The sequence below is a fragment of the Rhinolophus ferrumequinum genome, chromosome 21 (genome assembly GCF_004115265.2).
Source record: "Rhinolophus ferrumequinum isolate MPI-CBG mRhiFer1 chromosome 21, mRhiFer1_v1.p, whole genome shotgun sequence".
Taxonomy (NCBI): Eukaryota; Metazoa; Chordata; class Mammalia; order Chiroptera; family Rhinolophidae; genus Rhinolophus; species Rhinolophus ferrumequinum.
Genome location: NC_046304.1, coordinates 35917774 through 35936593, shown reverse-complemented (window position 1 = coordinate 35936593; position 18820 = coordinate 35917774). Strand labels below are relative to the sequence as shown.

The window sequence follows — 18820 nt, the reverse complement described above, 5'->3', positions numbered from 1 at the left end:
CTGGAGAGAGGATAGAAACGCAGGCTTCCCTGTATACAGGGAGCGGTGCTATTACCCCAGAATACATGGGATGGTCTTGGGGTCAGTGGGTCGCTCTGCTTCTCAAGTCAGGCAGTGGACATCTCAGCAAGAGTCTGGACACAGATATAGAGGGCCCAGTATTCTTTAACACTGTGTTTTCCCTGAGGCGTGATTGTGGAGAAAGAACTCAGGAATTCTAGTCATCTCTGCTTGGATTCTGAGGTTTTTTTTCATTAGGTTGTCCTAATACAATCCTAAACATAATGAAAATACCATTTCCTTATTCCATAGAAATTGATCCTAACGAGCAGGGTGAAAGCAGGTGGGGGTATAGCTCAGTGGTAGAGCATTTGACTGCAGATCAAGAGGTCCCCGGTTCAAATCCGGGTGCCCCCTCTGTATGCCAATCCTTTCTTGGCCTTTTAAAGTCCTGTGGTCCACTTCCCAAAATTTCCTTTTAGGTGACAGGACGCGACCTCGGGCACAGCCAATCTTTTGCAGACGGTGAGGATGGAGGCCCGGCCCTGCCAACTCACGCGCTCAGCGTGTGTGTGTGTGTGTGTGTGTGTGTGCGCGTGCGTGCGTGAGCGTGTGTGTCTAAGGATGGAATGCAGTAGGGGTGAGTGCGAGGACCTCTAGACCGTACAGACCGCCCATTCCCCAAATGGTAGGGCGGAGGCTGACTCACTACCAGGTCGGCCTGCCCAGTGACCCGACGACTGTTATTAGGAAGGGGTTTGAGCTGGGGAAGGAAGGCCCAGAGAAACCCGCGTGACCATGTGGGAGGGAGAGAAGGACGCCGAGTAGCAGTAAGAGGCCTCTGGCAGGGCAGGAGAAGGTGACCCCTGCCCGAAGGAACGCCCCGAAGTGAGGGATTTCGAAAGATTTCGAGGGACTCCCTTCCCACATCCCAAATTGCATTTTTCTTACACCATCAGTAGAAATCTTTAGCTCAGAGTTTCAGGAAACAAACCCTGCATTCAGATGAGTAATTACTCGAGATTTGTATTCTTTTTCTTTATCATAAACCTCGGACTCCTCTTCGTGAGCTCTTTACGGCGCCTGCGCAGAAGCAGCGCTAAGAAGCTACCTGAGCCTCGGCCACCGGCAGAGGGGGTATAGCTCAGTGGTAGAGCATTTGACTGCAGATCAAGAGGTCCCCGGTTCAAATCCGGGTGCCCCCTTCCTTTTGAGGATCTCAATTCCAGTGTCTCAAGAAACAATTTTCTTTCCCCTTCCTTTTGAGGATCTCAATTCCAGTGTCTCAAGAAACAATTTTCTTTCCCCTTCCTTTTGAGGATCTCAATTCCAGTGTCTCAAGAAACAATTTTCTTTCAAGATTTTTACTTTTCTTCCCCATTTTTATATTGACGTTTCCTTCGTTACCTCCTTTACGCAGACGAGAAACGGTAAGAGTGCAAGAAGCGAGAATTTTAGAGCAGCGGCTCTCAAAATACGGTCCCAAGACCAGCACCATCACCTGGGACGTGTTAGAAACGCAGGTTCTCGGCCTCATCACAGAACTACTGAATTAGAAACGTAGGGCTGGCGCCCAGAAATCTATTAACCAGCCCTCCAGGTGATTCTGATGTGCGCTCAAGTTCTAGAAGTTTACATTTAAAAAACATTTACACGACATTTGCTTCTAATCATTTCCAAGTTGCTGTTTAAGCGTGAGCCCTTGTAGGAGACCTTGTAAGACAGACTGCGAGGCACTCGGAACCGGGGCGTGTACAAAGAAACCTGGGCCAGAGCTGCAATTCGGTCCTGGGGGCCCCTCACCTCGACCTCCCGGAAGGTAGGGGCGAGAACCCGCTGGGCCAGAGTCAGAAGGAGTGGAGAGCGCCAGGGCAGGTCGGGGAAAACGAGCTACATCCTACTCCGCGGGAAGCAGCAAAACACATGCGTTGCGGCTCGTGATGTGGCCACTAGAGAGCAGCAAGAAGCCGCAGCTGGAAAGGTAGCCTGTTTGATCCTGTTTGAGAGTTGGCAAAATCGGGATTTAAATTAGACAAGAAGACTTTACAGACAGGCCTTGCCTTATCCCGTCTTAAGGGACTAGAGGGTTTAGGACTGGAGCAGGTCGTTTCTGGGACCCAGGGTCCCGAGGAGGGAGGACCTGGGATTCTGAGAGGTTAGAGAGTCTTTAGTTCTTGCTTCATTCTCTGGCTTCATTCTCTGGCCAGGGAACCAGCCTCTTCCAGCTCATACTCTTCCTTCTCCTGTCCCCACGCGTGTCCCTCCTCCTGGGGAATCCCCCCAGTGGCACTCAGCGTCCCTAACCTTCTCCGGGATTTTCCAGTCCCTAGGCCTCAGACCTGTAGAAGCCAGTGTGTCCCCACCTCTCACTCGAACCCCCTCCAGCGCTCCAGCTCCTTGCTATTGCATGAAGTAGGTCAGGGGCGGGAAAAGGCACCTCTGAGTCCTGACCTGATTCCCTGCCGTCTATTAAATCTTCTAAATTGCGGGTATTTTTATTCTGTTCTGGAAGAAGGAAAAAAAAAAAAGATCTATCCCCAGAGCCTGTTAACACGGTGGTGGCAGGTGGGGTGAGCCTTCTTCTTGCTCTGGGTCTGGCTTTGAAGATTGGGTCAGGCCCTGAGCAAGCCTGGGGTCCCCAGAAAGGAGGGTGGCCTCGGTTACCATCTGGGGGTGGGGAGAGGTCCAGGCTATTTCAAAGCAGGGGTCAGCCAGGCCCCCTCCACCCCCAAGTCAGCTGTGGGGGGCAAGATGGTGCTGGAAATGGGGGATGGCGGGATAAAGCGGAAAGGAGCCAGGGGAGGGGTAGAATTTAGGCATCTTGTTGGGGAGAGGACCTGGGGGTCTCTTCTGCAAGGGGAAATGCCTGGAGTGGGGATGGGCATCACAAACCCACAGAACTGAGGAACAGCCCAGAAAGTCGGGAAGCCTGGTGGAACTGGGAGGAGGGAGATGGCAGGAGGCCATGGCCCGACGAAGGAGCCCCGGTCCCTTCCTTGGGTCTGCCCACCCCCCGTCCCCGCCCGGCTTTTCTCTCGGCAGCTTTCCCCGGGGGGAGGAAGAGGAGGGGAAGGGAGGTAGGAACTAAGGTGCGGTGTTGGGGGGCAGCTGATGCTCTTCCGGAGTTCTTTTAGTCCAAGGGGGTCTCCCGCCCTGTACCCCGACTCCACCCCGCTCAGACCCCCTCGGTCCGCGCCTAGGGAGCTGCTGCGGGAGCTCTCGGGAAGGGCGGGGAGGGCCCAGGGAAGACTGGGGAGAGCTCTGGAGGCGCCGCGCCCCCCGCCCCGCCCCCTCCGGGGCTCCGCTCCTGGCCACCGCCGCTCTGCTCGCTCCCCGCCCGCTCGCGCGCTCGCCGCTCGCGCCTCCCAGCCTGGCCCGGCTCTCCGCCGCCGCCTCGCAGCCCACCCCTCGGTCTGTCAGCCCGAGGACCGCGCCGCCTAGCCCGGGCCCCTCCCTCGCCAAGGCCCGGGAGCAGCGGCGGGGGGCGGATCCTGGCGCCCACCATGCGGGGCGAGCTCTGGCTCCTGGTGCTGGTGCTCAGGGAGGCTGCCCGGGCGCTGAGCCCCCAGCCCGGAGAAGGTAAGAGTTGGCCGGGTGGGCCGGGGTCCGGGGAAGGGGTAGGCAGGCAGGCGTAGGCGTGGTACCGACAGGCTGGTGATACCGTAGGGGGGTGGTATTGTCCGCGGGAGGCCAGGACGCTTGTGGGCTGTGGCAGGTGGACAGGTACCACACTTTCCTAAACACATGGATGTGTGAGGGTGGACGCATCAGACACTGTCCTCCTGGAAGGACATTGGAGGGACCCCAGTAGAGGGAGCTCCACAAGGTAGTGGTCTCTGGTCCCATAGGGGACAGTGGGAGAGTCATAGGGACCCCTGGTCACATGAAGCGAGACTGATTCTGGTGAGATGGGGAGCCTGGGACGCCTTCTGCCTCAGCTTCGCCTCCTCTTTCTCTTCCCTGCCCCCACCTCCAAGCTGACTCAGGCTGGGTCTGAGCCAGATTTGGGGACTGGGTGGGAGCAGCCAGGGGGATGGTGGAGATCCAGATCTTTCCCAGAGCAAGGGCAGTGGCAGCCTGGCCTGACACCTTCCTCTCCCTGTTTGGTGCCTGCAGAGCGGTCCTGGGCCCAGGAAGAAGTGACTTGCTGCACCCCTATCCCCCAGCCTCCAAGGTCCTCTGGTCACTCCTGCCCAGTTCTCCCCTGTGGCCTTTGGCCTTTAGCTGTTCTTGTTCCAGATGGAGGCTCCTGTAGTGGAGGGAGAGGTGGGGTTGGGGTGGGTAGGACTCATATCTGCACGCTGTTCCCCTACACCAGTTTTCCACAACCATCTCTCCCACCTGGAAGTCCTTTCTGAGATCTACTTTGAGTCTCTCATTTTATAAAAGAACCATTTTTCAACAGGTGACTTTATATTCTCCTCCTTTCTCCTCATAACCCAGACCTTCTCTGGGGTTGGGACAGAGAGAATTGGGAAGATAGAACTCATGCCTCATTGGCATAGGTGTCCCTCAGATGGGTCAGAGCAGTGGACGGGGTGTCAAGGGGTGGGCTGCTGTGTCCCAGGGGTGAGATAGAATCAGTGACAACGTTCTTGACCCCAGTGGTCCCTGTATGTAACTGAGACAGGCCTGGGTCCCTGCTGAGAAGTGGGGTGGGGCGGGGTGCTGATAGCGGCAATGTAGGCAGAGAGCAGTGGAAGCTGATGTGGCAAGAGCCTGCTGGGGCAGAACCACCAGTCTTCAGGGAGACCACACAGAGAGTGGCCAGAGACTTGTCTTCTAGTCCCAGCATCTCACTTGCTGTGTGACCTTGAGCAAGTTATTTTCTTTCTCTGGGCCTATTGCCTCACTTCTAAAGTGAGACTGTGGGCAAAATCTTTGATTCTTGGTCGTGGGATTATGAAAGATCTCTCTCTGTCTCTGTCTCTCTCTTTTTAAATGATTGTCTTTCTTTTTCAGATTTGTTATGATGTATGGGTAATTAATATTTCACACACACACACACAAATCAGTATCAAAGGGAAGAGGTTGGACAGGTCAATATTTGAGGTCCTTTGCAGCCCCAACCTGCTGGGATCTTCTGAATTCAGGATGTGACTGGGTTGACGAGGAAGGCTCCACACCCCAACTGAATTGGGAGAACCACGGAGAGGGTTGGGGAAGGGGAGTTAGGGGGTAACAGGGGTGCACTGGGGGATGGTGGCCAGATCCCGGCCTGGCAGAGGGTTGCCTCTTCAGAGTTGGGTTGAGGGAGTAGACGCCTGGTTTGGCCAGGAAAAGCAGGGCAGGCAGAGACTTGAATCACATCTGGAAGTAGAGGACGCACTGTTGCCTTGGTTTTCACAGAGATTCAGTGAGGAGAAACAGACTTTCTCTGCAGCAGGAGAGACTGGTTAGACCTAAGGAAGCGTTAGGAAACCAGAAGGGGCAGCTGTTGACTGTCAGTTCAGTGCTTTTTTCACAAGGCCAGGCTGAATTACCTGGGGGGACTATCAGGAGGTAGGGATGTATCTTCAGGGCAGGACTGATAAAGGGGTGAGACATTCTGGAGGAGGGCCACTAAGGATAGACAGCCCAGCTCAGCTCTGTGGTGGAGCCCTGGTGACTCGCAAAGGGCAGCTGGGAGCTGAGCAGGAAGGGGTGCTGCCATTCAGCCCCAAGGCTCTGAGTCCTCTGGGCTGGGATGAAGGGCAGCGCAGGAGGGAGCTGAGATCCCCTGTCCGATGGTAGGGCAAAGGTGTACTGGCCACCGGAATGAGAAAAGTATCTTCAGACTGAAAGACGACGCAGACAACTCCTTTGAATATAACAGAATTTATTATACAGTCATTTACTTATGGGAAGATTGAGCTTGACCAGACAGACAGTCCAGCAGTTTTGTGCAAATTATTCTCTGCTAACCGACCTTTGTTACAGTACTTTTTTTTATAGTATAATTCGGGTACTAATGACGGACAGGCCAGAGGGATAAAGAATGCTGTAGCGCCAGTAGCCATACTTCCTGGTGGTCTTGTGATAGACAATAGCTTGTAATCAACACTGTCACCAGTTTAATATTTATCTTGGTTGTCATGCCATTCTGGCTGCTACTAACAAAAATAATATATTTATGGCTACATTTTAAGGTTCGCAGATAATCATGAACTAGAGAGCTTTGATATGCTTGCTAAGGACAGTGAAGTTGGTCAAAGGTCACAGTGTAAAACTTAAATGGGGTTGGTTTGGTTCACATCTACATCTATACGTCTCCTCTCCCTCTTGATGGATGGACATGCTTGGTGGAGCCTTGAAACTTCATCCATCATTAAAATGGAGCAGATGAGTGACCCAAAGATATAGTTAGGTGTGGGGGGAGACTAGGAGAGGCTGACAGACAGGAAGGTGGCCTTCGGGTGCACAGTGGGAACAGGGGGCACCGAGAGTCTGTCCCAGGTAGAACCAGGCATGTCTAAAACAGACAGAGAAGGAAGAGGCAGCGAGAGGTGGCGTCCTCGCCTGGGAGTCAGGAGACCAGGCCCCTCACCAATCCCTGGTGAGGTTGGCAATGTCCTCTTTTTTTTCCCACTTCTTTATGAGCTATGGTTTACCCTTCTATAAAACGGGTTTTGGACCAGATTGTCTAGGGCCCCTTGTAGCCATGATTCTGCTTCCAGCCTCATCCTTGCTCACCGGGGACTTCCAAGCAAACCGAGACAAATCCGAACTTTTTAAAGCAGCCATCAGAGACAGCCTTTCCCCACTCCACCCCCCGCCCTCACTCTCCCCAGGTCCATCCCTCAACACACTCAGGTTGCCTCCCCTTGGACCTTCAGGTAACTGGCTTCTCCTCATCTTGGTTTCAGTCAGCTCAAGGGCCACCTCCTCAGAGAAGCCCACCCTGGTAGCTCTGTCCAGAGTAGCAACAACTCCAACCCTTTTGTCCATCTTTTTTTTTTCATAGCACTTGTCACCACCTCATATTGTCTTATTTGCTATATTATTCATTTTGTATATGTCTTTTCCAAATAGAATCTTCACGGGCACAGGGATTGTGTCTGCCTGTTCACTGTTGTCACCCAGCAGCCAATGTGGCACCCAGCACACAGCAGAGTCTCAATAAATGTGTGTTGAATGGGTGAATCAGAGGTAGTCACAGGCCTCAGACTCTCCCTTTGAGAGAAAGTCACAGGGAGCCAAACTCTTTTTCTCAATTTCCTCTCCTCTTTCCTTCGGAACTATTTGGTGGTCCCTTCATGCCAATTCCTCATGCCTCCCTCCCTTTCTCCAGATGAGGGTCCTCAGTGAGAACCTGCCTGCCAGCAGGAGGGGAGAGGGTGCCCTTGACGGCTTAGTAACTAGGAGGCAGGACTTCGTCTCAGGGTCTGGAGCCTTTCCCAAGCCCCTCAGAAAGTCGGTCCTCGTGTGAAACCCAGGGAAGGCTGGACCCTGCTGGGTGCTTTGTATACATTATTTTGTTAAAGACTCAAAATGACGACCAAGTGTAGGTTTTATCATCCCCATTTTACAGATGAGGACACTGAGGCTTAGAGAAATCATGCAGGTTGTCCAACATCACAGTCAATAGGTAGCTGATTCAGGCTTCAATCTCATGCTTGTCAGATTCCAAACCTGTGCTCTTTTATTGCTGTGAATTTGCAGGGAGGGTTTCCAGTGGGGCTGTGCTCCAAGGGAAGGGTCTTCTCAGGTTCTCAGGGCATTTAAAGCTCCTCCCTCCCTCCCTCCCTTCCTCTCTTCTTTCCTCCCTCCTTCCCTTCTTTTCTTCCATCATCCATATGTGCCTACTGAGAGTTTGCTCTGCGTCAGGCACCTGGAGCCTACCGATGCATAGCCAATAGCGGTATGTTGGGATCAGGGCTGGGGTGGCACATGTAGCATTTGGAACAAGGGGGAGAGATGTCAGGGGACACGCTAGGAAGAAGTGACACCTCGTGAGACTTGAAGGATGATGAGAGCTCATCAGGAGAAGGGTTTATTTGTGGAGCAGAGTGATCCTGGCTGAGAAACTGCCTGTGTGAAACCCCGTGGCCAGAGAGAGAGGGCTGGGTCCTGGAGACAGGGATTTAAGGGGGAATGGAGGAGAGAGCAGGGATCTTGACTGCTGGGTGGAGGAGCTAGGCCTTCAGCTGGAGGGCTGTGGCAAGTGGGACACTTGGGAGAGATGGAATCAAGTTTGTCCTCTAAGATGCTAGTGGGCACGGGAGACGAGCTGAGGGGTATTAAGGGTGGAGGCTGAAGTAGCTACTTGACTGAGTAGTGGTCGTGGGGCTGGCATGGCAAGCTTGGGTAATGGGTAGGATGAGGGTGGCTTGGACCAGGCATTGGGGTGACACGACCTGACTTCCTGAAATCAGCCCATTGCTTCTTATCCTGGAGCAGGGCAGTGGCATGCGAGGGGGATTGGGCACTACCACTGGTCTACCCGCTTGCATGACAGGGAACACAGCCTCCCAGGGCAGCTCCCAGGGTCAGTCTGTGCAGGATCCTCTGAGAGCCCAGCCCACATGCCAGTCCTTCCCTGGGGCTGTCCCTGCATCTTAGGGAACAGCCTAGGGTTGCTGCACTTTCTGGGGCTGAGCAGACCTTGGAGTCAGCCTACCTGAGGGTATATCCTGCCATGGACTTGTTGTGTGACCTTGAGAGATCCCTTAACACCTTTGTGCCTCAGTTTCCCAATTTGTAAAATAGATCTAAAACTGGCACCTATGTCATGGAGTTATTGTGGGGATTAAATGAGTTAATGTGTTTAAAGCACTCGGAGTAGTGCTGGCACAGGGCAAGCATTCTCTAATAGTTGGCTATCATTTTCATTTTTACTATTACTACTGTGACATCCCACTAGACCGTATGCTACTTGGGGCCATGGGTGAATGAATGGATGAATACATAAATAGAGTGTGCTCTGGAAGCTTCTTGCCCTCACTCACATGCAGAGGCTCTCCAAAGCAAAGCAGAAGGTAGAGCAGGGAGGGGCCAAGGGTTTGGTAGGTGTGTAACACGTGCATGAGCACCAGGGAGGAAGGCCAGGGCGTCCAGGCAAGTCTGTATGTGCGTGTGTGCGCGCGCACACACAGGCACGTGGGTCCCTGCACACACACACGTGAGCAAACAGCTGTGTTGGCTCCTTCCACTGGCTGAGGGGATGATGTCCCGTCCTAGCCAGCTGGGAGGGGGAGGGTGGCAGGGAGACAGAGTGGTGTGGGTTGGGAGGGCAAGATTCAGGGCTCGGCCAGTGTAGGGCAGGCTCCCGTCTATCCTTTTCCCTGCTGTCTTCAGGGACTCTGCCTCGGACCCTGGCCTTGAACCCTCTACTTGTAAAGCCTTCTCATTTCTGTTTCTTATTTGATACTAATGGCAGGCTGTGCAATAGGCATGACTGACGTCCCCATTTTAGTGATGAGGAAACTGAGACTTAGAGAGGTCAACTGATAAGTCTAAGGTCACACAGCTTGTGGCTGCAGGTGTCTCTTCCCTAACCCCACCTCTGGCTGGGCACCTCCAACCTCTGCCCTCTCCCCAGGCCTCGGGTCCCCACCATCCATGTACCCTCCTGTCTCAGTTGCAGGATTGTGATGCCTGCAGATCCCAGCATCCCTTTCCAGGCTGGCCGACTCCTCCACTTGCTCTGCACACACTCCTTTCCTATCCTGGCTCCTGCCCAGGTCCGAGGGCTTCTTGCAGAAGGACCTGGGGAGCCAGGCAGAGCAGCCTGGCACAAACAGTTCTGTCTTCAGAGGCAGCTATGGGCCTCACCCAAGAAGGGCAAGGCATCGCTGGCTTGGAGTCTGGGCCGAAGGCAGGCTGTCTTCCCGGCACTGGGCTCAGTCCATCTCAGCCAGTGGGCATCTTGGGAAAGGGGTCTGGAGACCACCCCTCTCCCCATCTTCTCCAGAGCATCTGGTTGCTATTAGGGGCAGAGAAGTGACAAGGGGCCGGCAAAGGTCCAGCAGGCACCAGCTGCCAAGAATGACTTAATTGGATAAAATGTCTAATGACAAACCAGAGCCCCACAGCAGAGTCCTGGCCCCAGCCCCAGGCCTGGTCCTGGCCAAACGTTGTCTCAACCTCTGTGCTTGCTGGCTCCCAAGTTACTTCCAATATTGTGCCCTTGACTATGCAGTGATTGAGCATCTACTGTTTGCTAGGCACCGAGGATACACATTTGCAGAAGGTGGGGGAGTTCAGGGTGGGTACCAGGGAGACAGGCACATAGTTAGAACACCAGTGGATGCTCTAGGAAAGAGGGCTACATCCAGGAACTCTAGGGAGTGGGTGGGGACAGGTAGAGGCCGAGAAAGGCATCTGACCCAGGGTGGGCCTGAAATTGGTGATCACGGAGAATATCAGATCCACCTATCTGGTGGTCTGTGTCCCATATACCCGACCATAGTAGGTGTGACAATTGGAGTAACAATATAAGACACATCTTTGGGGGCACAGATCTTTCTGAAATGGAAAAGCATGGTTTCTGTGTCATTCAGAATCCATTTAATGGCCTAGGGAGAACTGGAGAGAACATCGAGTCTAGGAATAGCTGCTAATCTGGCACTTTCCCCTCTTGTGCCCGTGCAGACATTGCTAATTGATCATCATAATCTTTCCTGCTAAACACAAATGGAGCCTCAGAATTCTTCTCAATAGAGTGCTCCTGGCTGTCACTAACTGATTGGAGGTGGTTTTGGGGATGAAACCTATTTGCCGTCCTTGACGGTGTCCAGGCTGTTTGTTTTATGGGGGAAGTGACTTGCCCAAGATGTTGGAAGGTAGTGATAGGATTAAACAGTGCCCCTCCCACTATGGAGACATCTTTGACTGTCACAACCTGGAGGAGGCTGCATCTAGTACATAGAGACCAGGGATGCTGCTTGACATGTTATGATGCCAAGGAACAGCCCCCCGCAGCAAAGAATTATCCAATCCAAAACGTCAATAGTACCAAGATTGAGAAGCCCTGAACTAAAAAGAACTCTGTTCTCTGGCTTCTAGTCCCCGGAGTCAGCTGGAGGGTGAGATTATGTGCCATTTCTGGCAAAGAGATAAGGAACTGGTTTGGAAGGTTCCAGAGCAATGGTTCTCACCCTTGTCTGCAGTGTTAGGTCCAGGGCTTCTTAAAAGTCCCCTGTGGATCATTTAAGTCCCCTAATGCTCATTCAACACCACGGACCAATTACATCAGAGTCTTTGGGGTGGGATCCAGACATCAGGAATTTTTAAACCTCCCTGGATAATTCCAGTGTGCAGCGGAGCTTGAGAATAATCACCGCTTGGGAGGCAGATCTTCCTGGGTTTGAAACTTATCTCCATCCCTAATCCGCCATGTGACTTTCGTTAACCTCTCTGAGCTGCCGATTCCTATCTGTGAAATACATTTCACTGTGAGAGCATCGTATCTACGGCGGAGGGCGGGGGTGAGGACTGAACGGTTATATGTGCAAAGCGCATGGAGTGGAGCTGGGTACACGTCTCTCAGTGGATGTTGGGTGTCTCCTGCCTTGGCAGTAAGTGTCCCCAAAGGCAATGATGGCACGGGGTCAGGACTCTGCAGAGTAACTGGGCTGGTCTCCCTCCCGGACCTTCACTCTGGACTCCCAGGACTCAGCTTTCTGTCCCCTTCTCCCAGGTCAGGATGCAGGCCGAGGCTCTGGATGGGCCGCCAAGGGGACAATGCAGAGCTGGAATCGGAGAGCCCGAGAGAGCCCTGGGCAGGTGTTGGAGCCGGACAGGACCCAGCTGAGCCAGGACCTGGGTGGGGGCACCCTGGCCATTGACTCACTGCCAGATAACAGGACCAGAGTGGTGGTGAGTGCTGGAGGGATGTGGATGGGGAGGGAAGGGCCTGGCGGGGGCTCCCCAGGTGCCCCAAGGACACTTGTCAGACATGCATGTTATGCATATCTTTTGGGGTTGGCCCTGGAGGTCAGTGTGGAGAGAGAGATCTGGAAGGGTTGGAAGCAGGGCCTAGCCTGAGTCATAAAATCTTGTCATCTCAGAGCTTCTTAGGCTGCCCACCTCGTCGTAGACCCAGAGAGGTAAAGTGATTTGCTCAAGGATGCACAGCGTGTCCACATCGTTCCTGACACTGGACTCTCCCACTGCTTAGGGCCTCCACCAAAAGCTGAATGAAGGCGGCATTCTTAGCGACATCCAGCTGCCAGCTCTGGCCCCCCCACCCCACCCCATTTCTGTGCTATCTACAGACCTTGTGGCCCCAAAGGGTTCCTGGCTGCAGAGGCTCAGGCTGCTCAGCTTCATGGCAGGGCACTCTGAGCAGAGGCAGCTATTAGGGTGAAGCCCCAGGAGAGACCCTCATCTGCCTGGGGCAGTTCTGGGGGGGGTGGGTGCAGGGAGGTCAGGGGGATCAAGGCCGGGAGGAAGTGCTGTCCTTGCAGTGTCTGGCCCTGCTCTCCAGCCTGCTCTCAGGGAGGCTGATGCAGGCCTTTGCGTGTGTGTGAGTGAATCTACAATCACGTGTGCGTGTCAGCAAGAGTGTGTTTGCACATGTGTCTGAGGGTCTTGGTGTATCATGCACGTTTGCCTGTGTGTCTGTCACCATGGGCTGCTTGTGTCTGTGATGAGTGTGGTGTGTGTGTGTGGTGTGTGTGTGTGTGAGTGTGACCATGTGAATGCGAGTGTGCCTGTGGCCCTGTGTGTATGTGCCTGTGGTTGAGTAAAGAGGGGGCATCCTCAGGATGCAGAAAAACTATGAAAGAAGAAGTAGGAACAGGAGGATGTGCTTCTCGGCGTAGAGTGTTTCTTTATTTTATGTTTTAATAGTGATTTTTTAAAAACTCAAAGAAGTGCGTGCAGAAGGCCATACAGGTCAAATAATGCAAAAATCAGAAAACAAAGCACAGCACTCCCACCCAGCGGAGCCCCTCTGGACCTGCCCGCCCTTGCTGGGAGGGCTGCTCCAGGTGTTTCCCCTGGTAGTTACCTCCACGTTTCTAATTTGCTTATACGGCTGCCTCTTGCTTAAGCCATTTAGACACTCTCTGTTGACTGCCTGTTTTGAAGATGAAGATTTGCTTTTATATACTCCCCTGAGCATCCACTTCCTTTCTCAATATGGTTGTTAAATCCATGCGCTCTATTTTGTATCATTATAATCATGTAAATGTTGTTCACCACGAATCCAAGCAGGGTGATAATGTTGTTTACTTTCTTATATAATTTTTATTCTTCTTGGATCCTTGCCCTTCTACACACTTGCTTAGTTTTCTGTACTTAATACAGCTATATATTCTTACACCCCTATTGGCCTTGTTTAAAAAAGAGACAACAGACCCAAAATGGAGTCACTTGTGCTAAGCCCATGGCACAAAATCCAAGACTTAATACCTAACTTAATTACAGTTTCAACTTCTCCCAGGAGTGGAATCTTAAAGCAGTCAATCTGGAATTACCTGGTCCGCACTAGTGAGGTCATCTGCCTGATAGACCCCTGTCATCCCCTGACAGTAGGTGACTTTGCCACAAAGAATCTACTCTTTGCTAGAAACTTCCTGCTATCTGCTAGATGGGATGCTGCCTGATTCATGAATTGTTCAGTAGAGCCAATTAGATCTTTAAAATTTACTCAGTTGAATTTTGTGTTTAACAGCCTCAAATACTAGAATTTTTGGTGTAGTCAAACCTGTCAGTTCTTTTTTTCCTTCCCCTGGAAATCTGTCTGTTTTTGTCCTGCTCCAACCTGAACTGGCTGCTTGCATGCCTGCCCCACAATCACCCTGAGACCTCCCTCTCCTTCATCATCGAACCCCTGTTTTGGGTGTCCTGTTCGCTTGACCCTACGTCTTCTCTTTCCTACTTCTCCTCCTTGCTTGTTTAACTTCCTGAGGAGTGGTTACACAGGAGAAAAAATGCTTTTGAGAGCTTGCGTGTCTGAAAATGACTTTATTCTATCCTCACACTTGATTAATGGTTTGGTTGAATATAGAATTCTAGGTTAAAAATAACTTTCCTTCAGAAGTTTGTGGGCACCTCACCATTGTCTTCTGGCTTCCGATGTCACTTTTGAGAGGTTTGATGTCATTTGTATGCCCCATCTTTGTGTATACCTGTCCCCACCCTCTCTACCTCTGGGAGCTTTTGGGGTGTTCCCTGTTACCCCCGAGAATGAGGGCCTTGCTCTGGCTCTTCTCTCACCACACCGGGCTTTTGATGGACTGTTTCAACCTACAGATGTATATTAGTCAGTTCTGGAAAGTCTTCCTCTTTTATTTCTTTGATAATCTTCTCCCTACCATATTGTCTTCTTTGTACAATTCCCCTTGATTTGATGTCCATCTCTGGGAGTAATCCTCGAACTTTCTTCTCTCTTCTGTTGTCCATACGTCCCTTTTGCATTTTTTGTTGTTTATTTTTTAGTTTGCTCGTTATTGTTCCACTTTCTGGGAGATTTCCTCAATCTTATGTATTTATTTATGTTTATCATGTTTGTTGCTGTTTATTGAAAGGAAGAATCAGAAGATAAGAATGAAAAGAATAAGAAGCAGCAGAATCAGGAACAGAAGTACAAAAAGAAGAAAGGAAGGAAAAGAAGTGTAGGGAGGAAAGGCAGATGTGAGTGGGGGGTGGAGAGCGCAGAAAGGAACAATCTTACTTTCTTAATGTTACAGATTTTTTTCTCCTACTGTCACACTTTTAATTTCCAAGAGCTCGCTATTATTTTCTGATTATTTCTTTTCTTAAAAAAGTCTCCTGTTCTTGTGTCATAGACGTAATATCTTCTCTCGAAAGATATTTTAAAAATTTAAGTATTTTTTCCTACTCTCTGTAGCACTCCTCCCTCCCTCCTTCCCTTCCTTCCTTTCTTTTTTTTTTTTCTCTCTCTCTTTCTCTCTTTTTCTTTTTCTCACTTTTCTTCTTTTAGTGGGGGATTGTTTAATGCAGGGGCACCTGCACAGGAGTGGGCAGGGCGAAAGAAGACAATAAGAGATGGTGACGCAGTTTAGGAATAGTAACAGCAAGGTACAGCAAGACTGCTACAGTTGAGCTGGCAGGGAGGGTGGTTATCCAAACCCGTAAGAGCTGTGACTGCCTCTGCAGGAGGGACTGCTGGACAAGAACTGTAGCAATAGGGGTGGGAGATGACCAGTGCCAGCCTGCAGCCTGATAGGGAGGAAGCAGGGTAAGAAATGCTCTGAACTCTCTTCCTTTCGGCATCTGACTTTTCCTTTTACCTCAGGCTCTGACATGGCTTGGCACCATTACTGATCCTGTCTTTATTTAAAGTTTTGATATTTTGTTCATCATGGAATTTTTTTTGCATTAATTTTGATTTTTAACAATATGGCATTAAAATATTCTCCATCTTGATGACTGAGTTTGTAGGTGTCACCTTAGATGTTGCACCTGAGGTCCGTGCTTTGCTTGCCTCACCCTAATCCTGGCCCTGAGGTAGACCTGACCTCACACTCACGCAGCCCCACTCGCTTCCCATGCTGCTCTGTCTTCTTCATCCCACACAACCAAGGAGCTATGGTGGGATGATGAAGTGGAAGGCCAGGGCAGGAGAGGTCCCCTGAGTAAGGGGACACCTGGAGGCTCACTATCTCCTTCCCTACCTTCCCTTCCCAGCTGTGTCGAGCCATCGGTTAAAGAACTGATACTTGCTTTGGGCCAGACAGACACGTCCCGGTCTGTGCAGAGAGGACCTTGCAGAAAAGGCCACAGAGACGTGGACTTCTGGAAGCAATTGTCCGTGGGCGTTCAGAAAGGGCAATGGGATCATTAAGAGCCAGCATGGATTCAATCACCCCAGCGTTAAAAAACAACACAAATGCTTGGGCTCCACCCTGGACCGGCTGGTTCAGAGGCATTGGAGAGGGAGCCTGGGCCTTTGTTCCTGTAAAAGCCCCCGTGTGATTCTGATGGTCATCTCCCACAGGTGTTGGAACTTCTGACGTGTAGCACTTCAAACCAATTTCAGATCAGTTACTAGGTTGATCACCGGCGCATGGGGCTTTCTCAGGCACTTGTATTTGACCACAAGGCTTTCACCATCCCGGGGGCTTGGTGGCTCCCTCAGTAGCCACACATTGAGTCCACCTGGAGGAGCAAAGCCACCCCAGCAGGAGGGGCCCCTCTGATTATGTGAGGGGCTGTGCCAGGTCTGCCCGGAAGATAGGAGGCTCAGACTTCCAGATCAGACTTCTGCCTCAGCTGGAAGTGAGTTCAGATGCCAGGTCGGGAAGTAGAAGACCTCCTCTTCGGGCTGAATACTACCTAGTTGCCTTCCCATCAGATAAAACTACCGGGATAAATACGATGTTTCCCCAAAAATAAGACCTAACCGGAAAATAAGCCCTAGCATGATTTTTCAGGATGACATCCCCTGAACATAAGCCCTGATGCGTCTTTTGGAGCAAACCTGAATGTAAGACCCAGTCTTATTTTCAGGAAAACACGGTATAAATCCTGACATTTAGGTTTAAACTAAGGTGGGAGAGAAGTGTCTTAGCAGCAGTTCAGAAGGAAAAGACTTAGGGTTTCTCACTGCCTGTGGGCTGGGGATGAGTCAGGAGTGAGAAGTGGCTGCCAAGAACGGAGGAGGCAAAGCGGGCTGTGTTAATGGAAACCCATGGAAATCCATGGAAACACTGGGACCAGGGCTGGGGCTCTGGGGATCCTGCGGGGTATTTCTCAGCCTGACCACAGCTGTGGGACTTGTGCCTCCTTTTCAGATGGTTATCTGGAAACCAGAGTGGTTCAGAATGGTTCAAGGAGTTTGGAGTAGTTAGCCTGATACAGAGAAGGCTCTAGATGTGGCTGTTTTCTAATAGCTGCAGGGCTGCGACTGGGGTAGAGAAAAATAGACAATTTTTCTCCATAGCACTTATTCCTTCCTGCACTGAATTCTCTATTTATTTTGTTTATATTTCCTGTCCTCCCACTGGAACCCAAGTGTCATGAGACCCGAGACTGTTTTATTACTCTGTGGCCAGAGCCTGGCACACAGTGGGAGCTCCTCTTTGAAGGAACAAAGGAAGTAAGGATTTTTCATCCCCAGAGCCCTCAGAAGAGGGTTGTTGAAGAGAAGAGGTTGCGCCTGGGGTGGGTCATTGCATTCACTGGCCTCTAAGGACCCCAATTGTGGGGACAGTCCCAGAGAGCAGTAACTATGCTCTTGGCCTCACGTGGAAAGGTGCTGGCTCGGTGATTAGGTGGCCATCAGCTGTAATCAGATGGCCATCCGCTGTGGCTGGGTGGCCATCAGCTGTTACCAGTTAGCCATTAGCCACTGATATAACTGCCGTGGCTACGCTGAGGGGTTAGTTTGTTGGCTGGCAGAGAAGCGGACAGTGGATTGCGGCTAGCAAGTGCGGTTAGCAAGCACGGATGGCGGATTGCGGATTGTGTGGATCCTACTTCCTATGTCTTGCCCCGCCGCCAGTGAGACTGGGGTGCAGGGAGACCCCTCGTTGGGGTACTGGCAGATGTTTGCTTTGTGTCTCAACCAGTCGCCATCGACGATATAGTGGGCTGAACCCCCTATCCATAGCTCCATTGTTGTTTCTTTTTGGCCGCACCATATCCTGCGTTCTTGTGTGCGGGGGGGGGGGGGGGGGGGGGGGGGGGGGGGGGGTCAGGAGCTGCGTGACACCAAGTCTGACTTTTGGGTTCCCCACAGCTAAGAGAATGTCAGTGTTTACATACGTGTGTGCACACCTGTAACCCACATGGTCTCGTGTCTGAATTCTCAGAAGGGCCTGTGCCCCCTTCCCTACCTTACCTTGAACCTGTTAGACCTTGCACTGAGCAGGTGTCAGCAGGGAGCACTGGTCAGTGGGGGACACTGCTGATGCCCCCCTTCAGTATAGCCAGACCTCAGTACCACCCCCACTCACCCCGAGCTAAGTGCCCACCGCGACCTGGATGGTGGGTGGCCTTCATCCCTGTAGGAGCCCAGCGAAGGGACCCAGAGAAACCTGCTTCTTATCTGGTCAAGCATTTCTGAGAGCTGTGTTCTCTTTGGCTGAAGGAAACCCCACCTAGACAATAGCCTGGTGACAAAGAGCTGAGCAAGAGGGAAGTGGCAGGAAGGAGACATGTCAGCAAGTTTAAATCAGTCTGTTTTCACAAGCTTTCTTGGGTCTCAATAGGGGAACATTTCCATATTACAGCCTGGTCCGTGCCTGTGCTCTGGGGCCATTTCAAGGGCCAAGAGCCTGGCAGGTGGGCTTTCATTCTCTTTGTCTCCCTCATATCCACCCCAGTGCCCCCTCATCTCTTCCTTCATTGTTCCTCAGCACACCCTTTTGGCCAAGGCTCCCTTTCTGGGCTCAGTCCATGTGGCCCAGCTCTCTAAACTCAGCCCCCCTGCCCAGCCCCTTCATCCCAGCACCCCTGCTTAGCTCCTCACCTCAGTGCTTCTTCCAGCTCAGACTCGCTTGCTCTGAGACCTTGAAGCATCGAGTCTGCACTCCCGGGGTGAGCTGGCAGCTCCAAGGCCCCTGGCCGGAGTGAGCTCCTTGGGGTTGATTCTTATGCCCACTCTAAAAGCACATCCCAGTAGGAATAGGACTCTTGTCTGAACTCAAGCTTTCCAGAGGTTTCCCACCAAGACCAACCCCAAGGCCTTGGAACCCTGGGAATTTTTGTGGAGGGAGTGGGATGTGGGTTGGGAGAAACCATAATGCTAAGTCAGAGGCCCTGGGATGTGCTAGTTTTCTTCTCTGACCGGCTGGAAGCGGGAGGCCTTGGACAAAGGCTCTCTTCCAGCCTGGGAATTTCCAGATCCTAGTCCAAGGTTTTCTTGGTTCTGTGGTTCAGATCTGGAGCTAGGGGTTGGGAGGAGCCAAGTTTAAGGACATTCAGA

The 18820-nt window shown here is 51.9% G+C and overlaps 1 protein-coding gene and 2 non-coding genes across 3 annotated transcripts in view; all 3 read left to right on the top strand.

Moving 5' to 3' along the window:
* Positions 1 to 345: 345 nt before the first annotated feature.
* Positions 346 to 417, top strand: TRNAC-GCA (transfer RNA cysteine (anticodon GCA)). The gene has a single exon. It is a non-coding gene; the product is annotated as a tRNA-Cys (tRNA).
* Positions 418 to 1133: 716 nt separating this feature from the next.
* Positions 1134 to 1205, top strand: TRNAC-GCA (transfer RNA cysteine (anticodon GCA)). Its single transcript has one exon. It is a non-coding gene; the product is annotated as a tRNA-Cys (tRNA).
* Positions 1206 to 2933: 1728 nt separating this feature from the next.
* The window catches only part of PLXDC1 (plexin domain containing 1), a 62236-nt gene continuing 46349 nt past the window's right edge, over positions 2934 to 18820 (top strand). The window contains exons 1-2 of the mRNA XM_033090983.1: positions 2934 to 3579; positions 11621 to 11799. Of these exons, the coding sequence (XP_032946874.1) occupies positions 3504 to 3579; positions 11621 to 11799 (255 nt within the window). The 5' untranslated portion in view covers positions 2934 to 3503. The remainder of the gene's footprint in view (positions 3580 to 11620; positions 11800 to 18820) is intronic.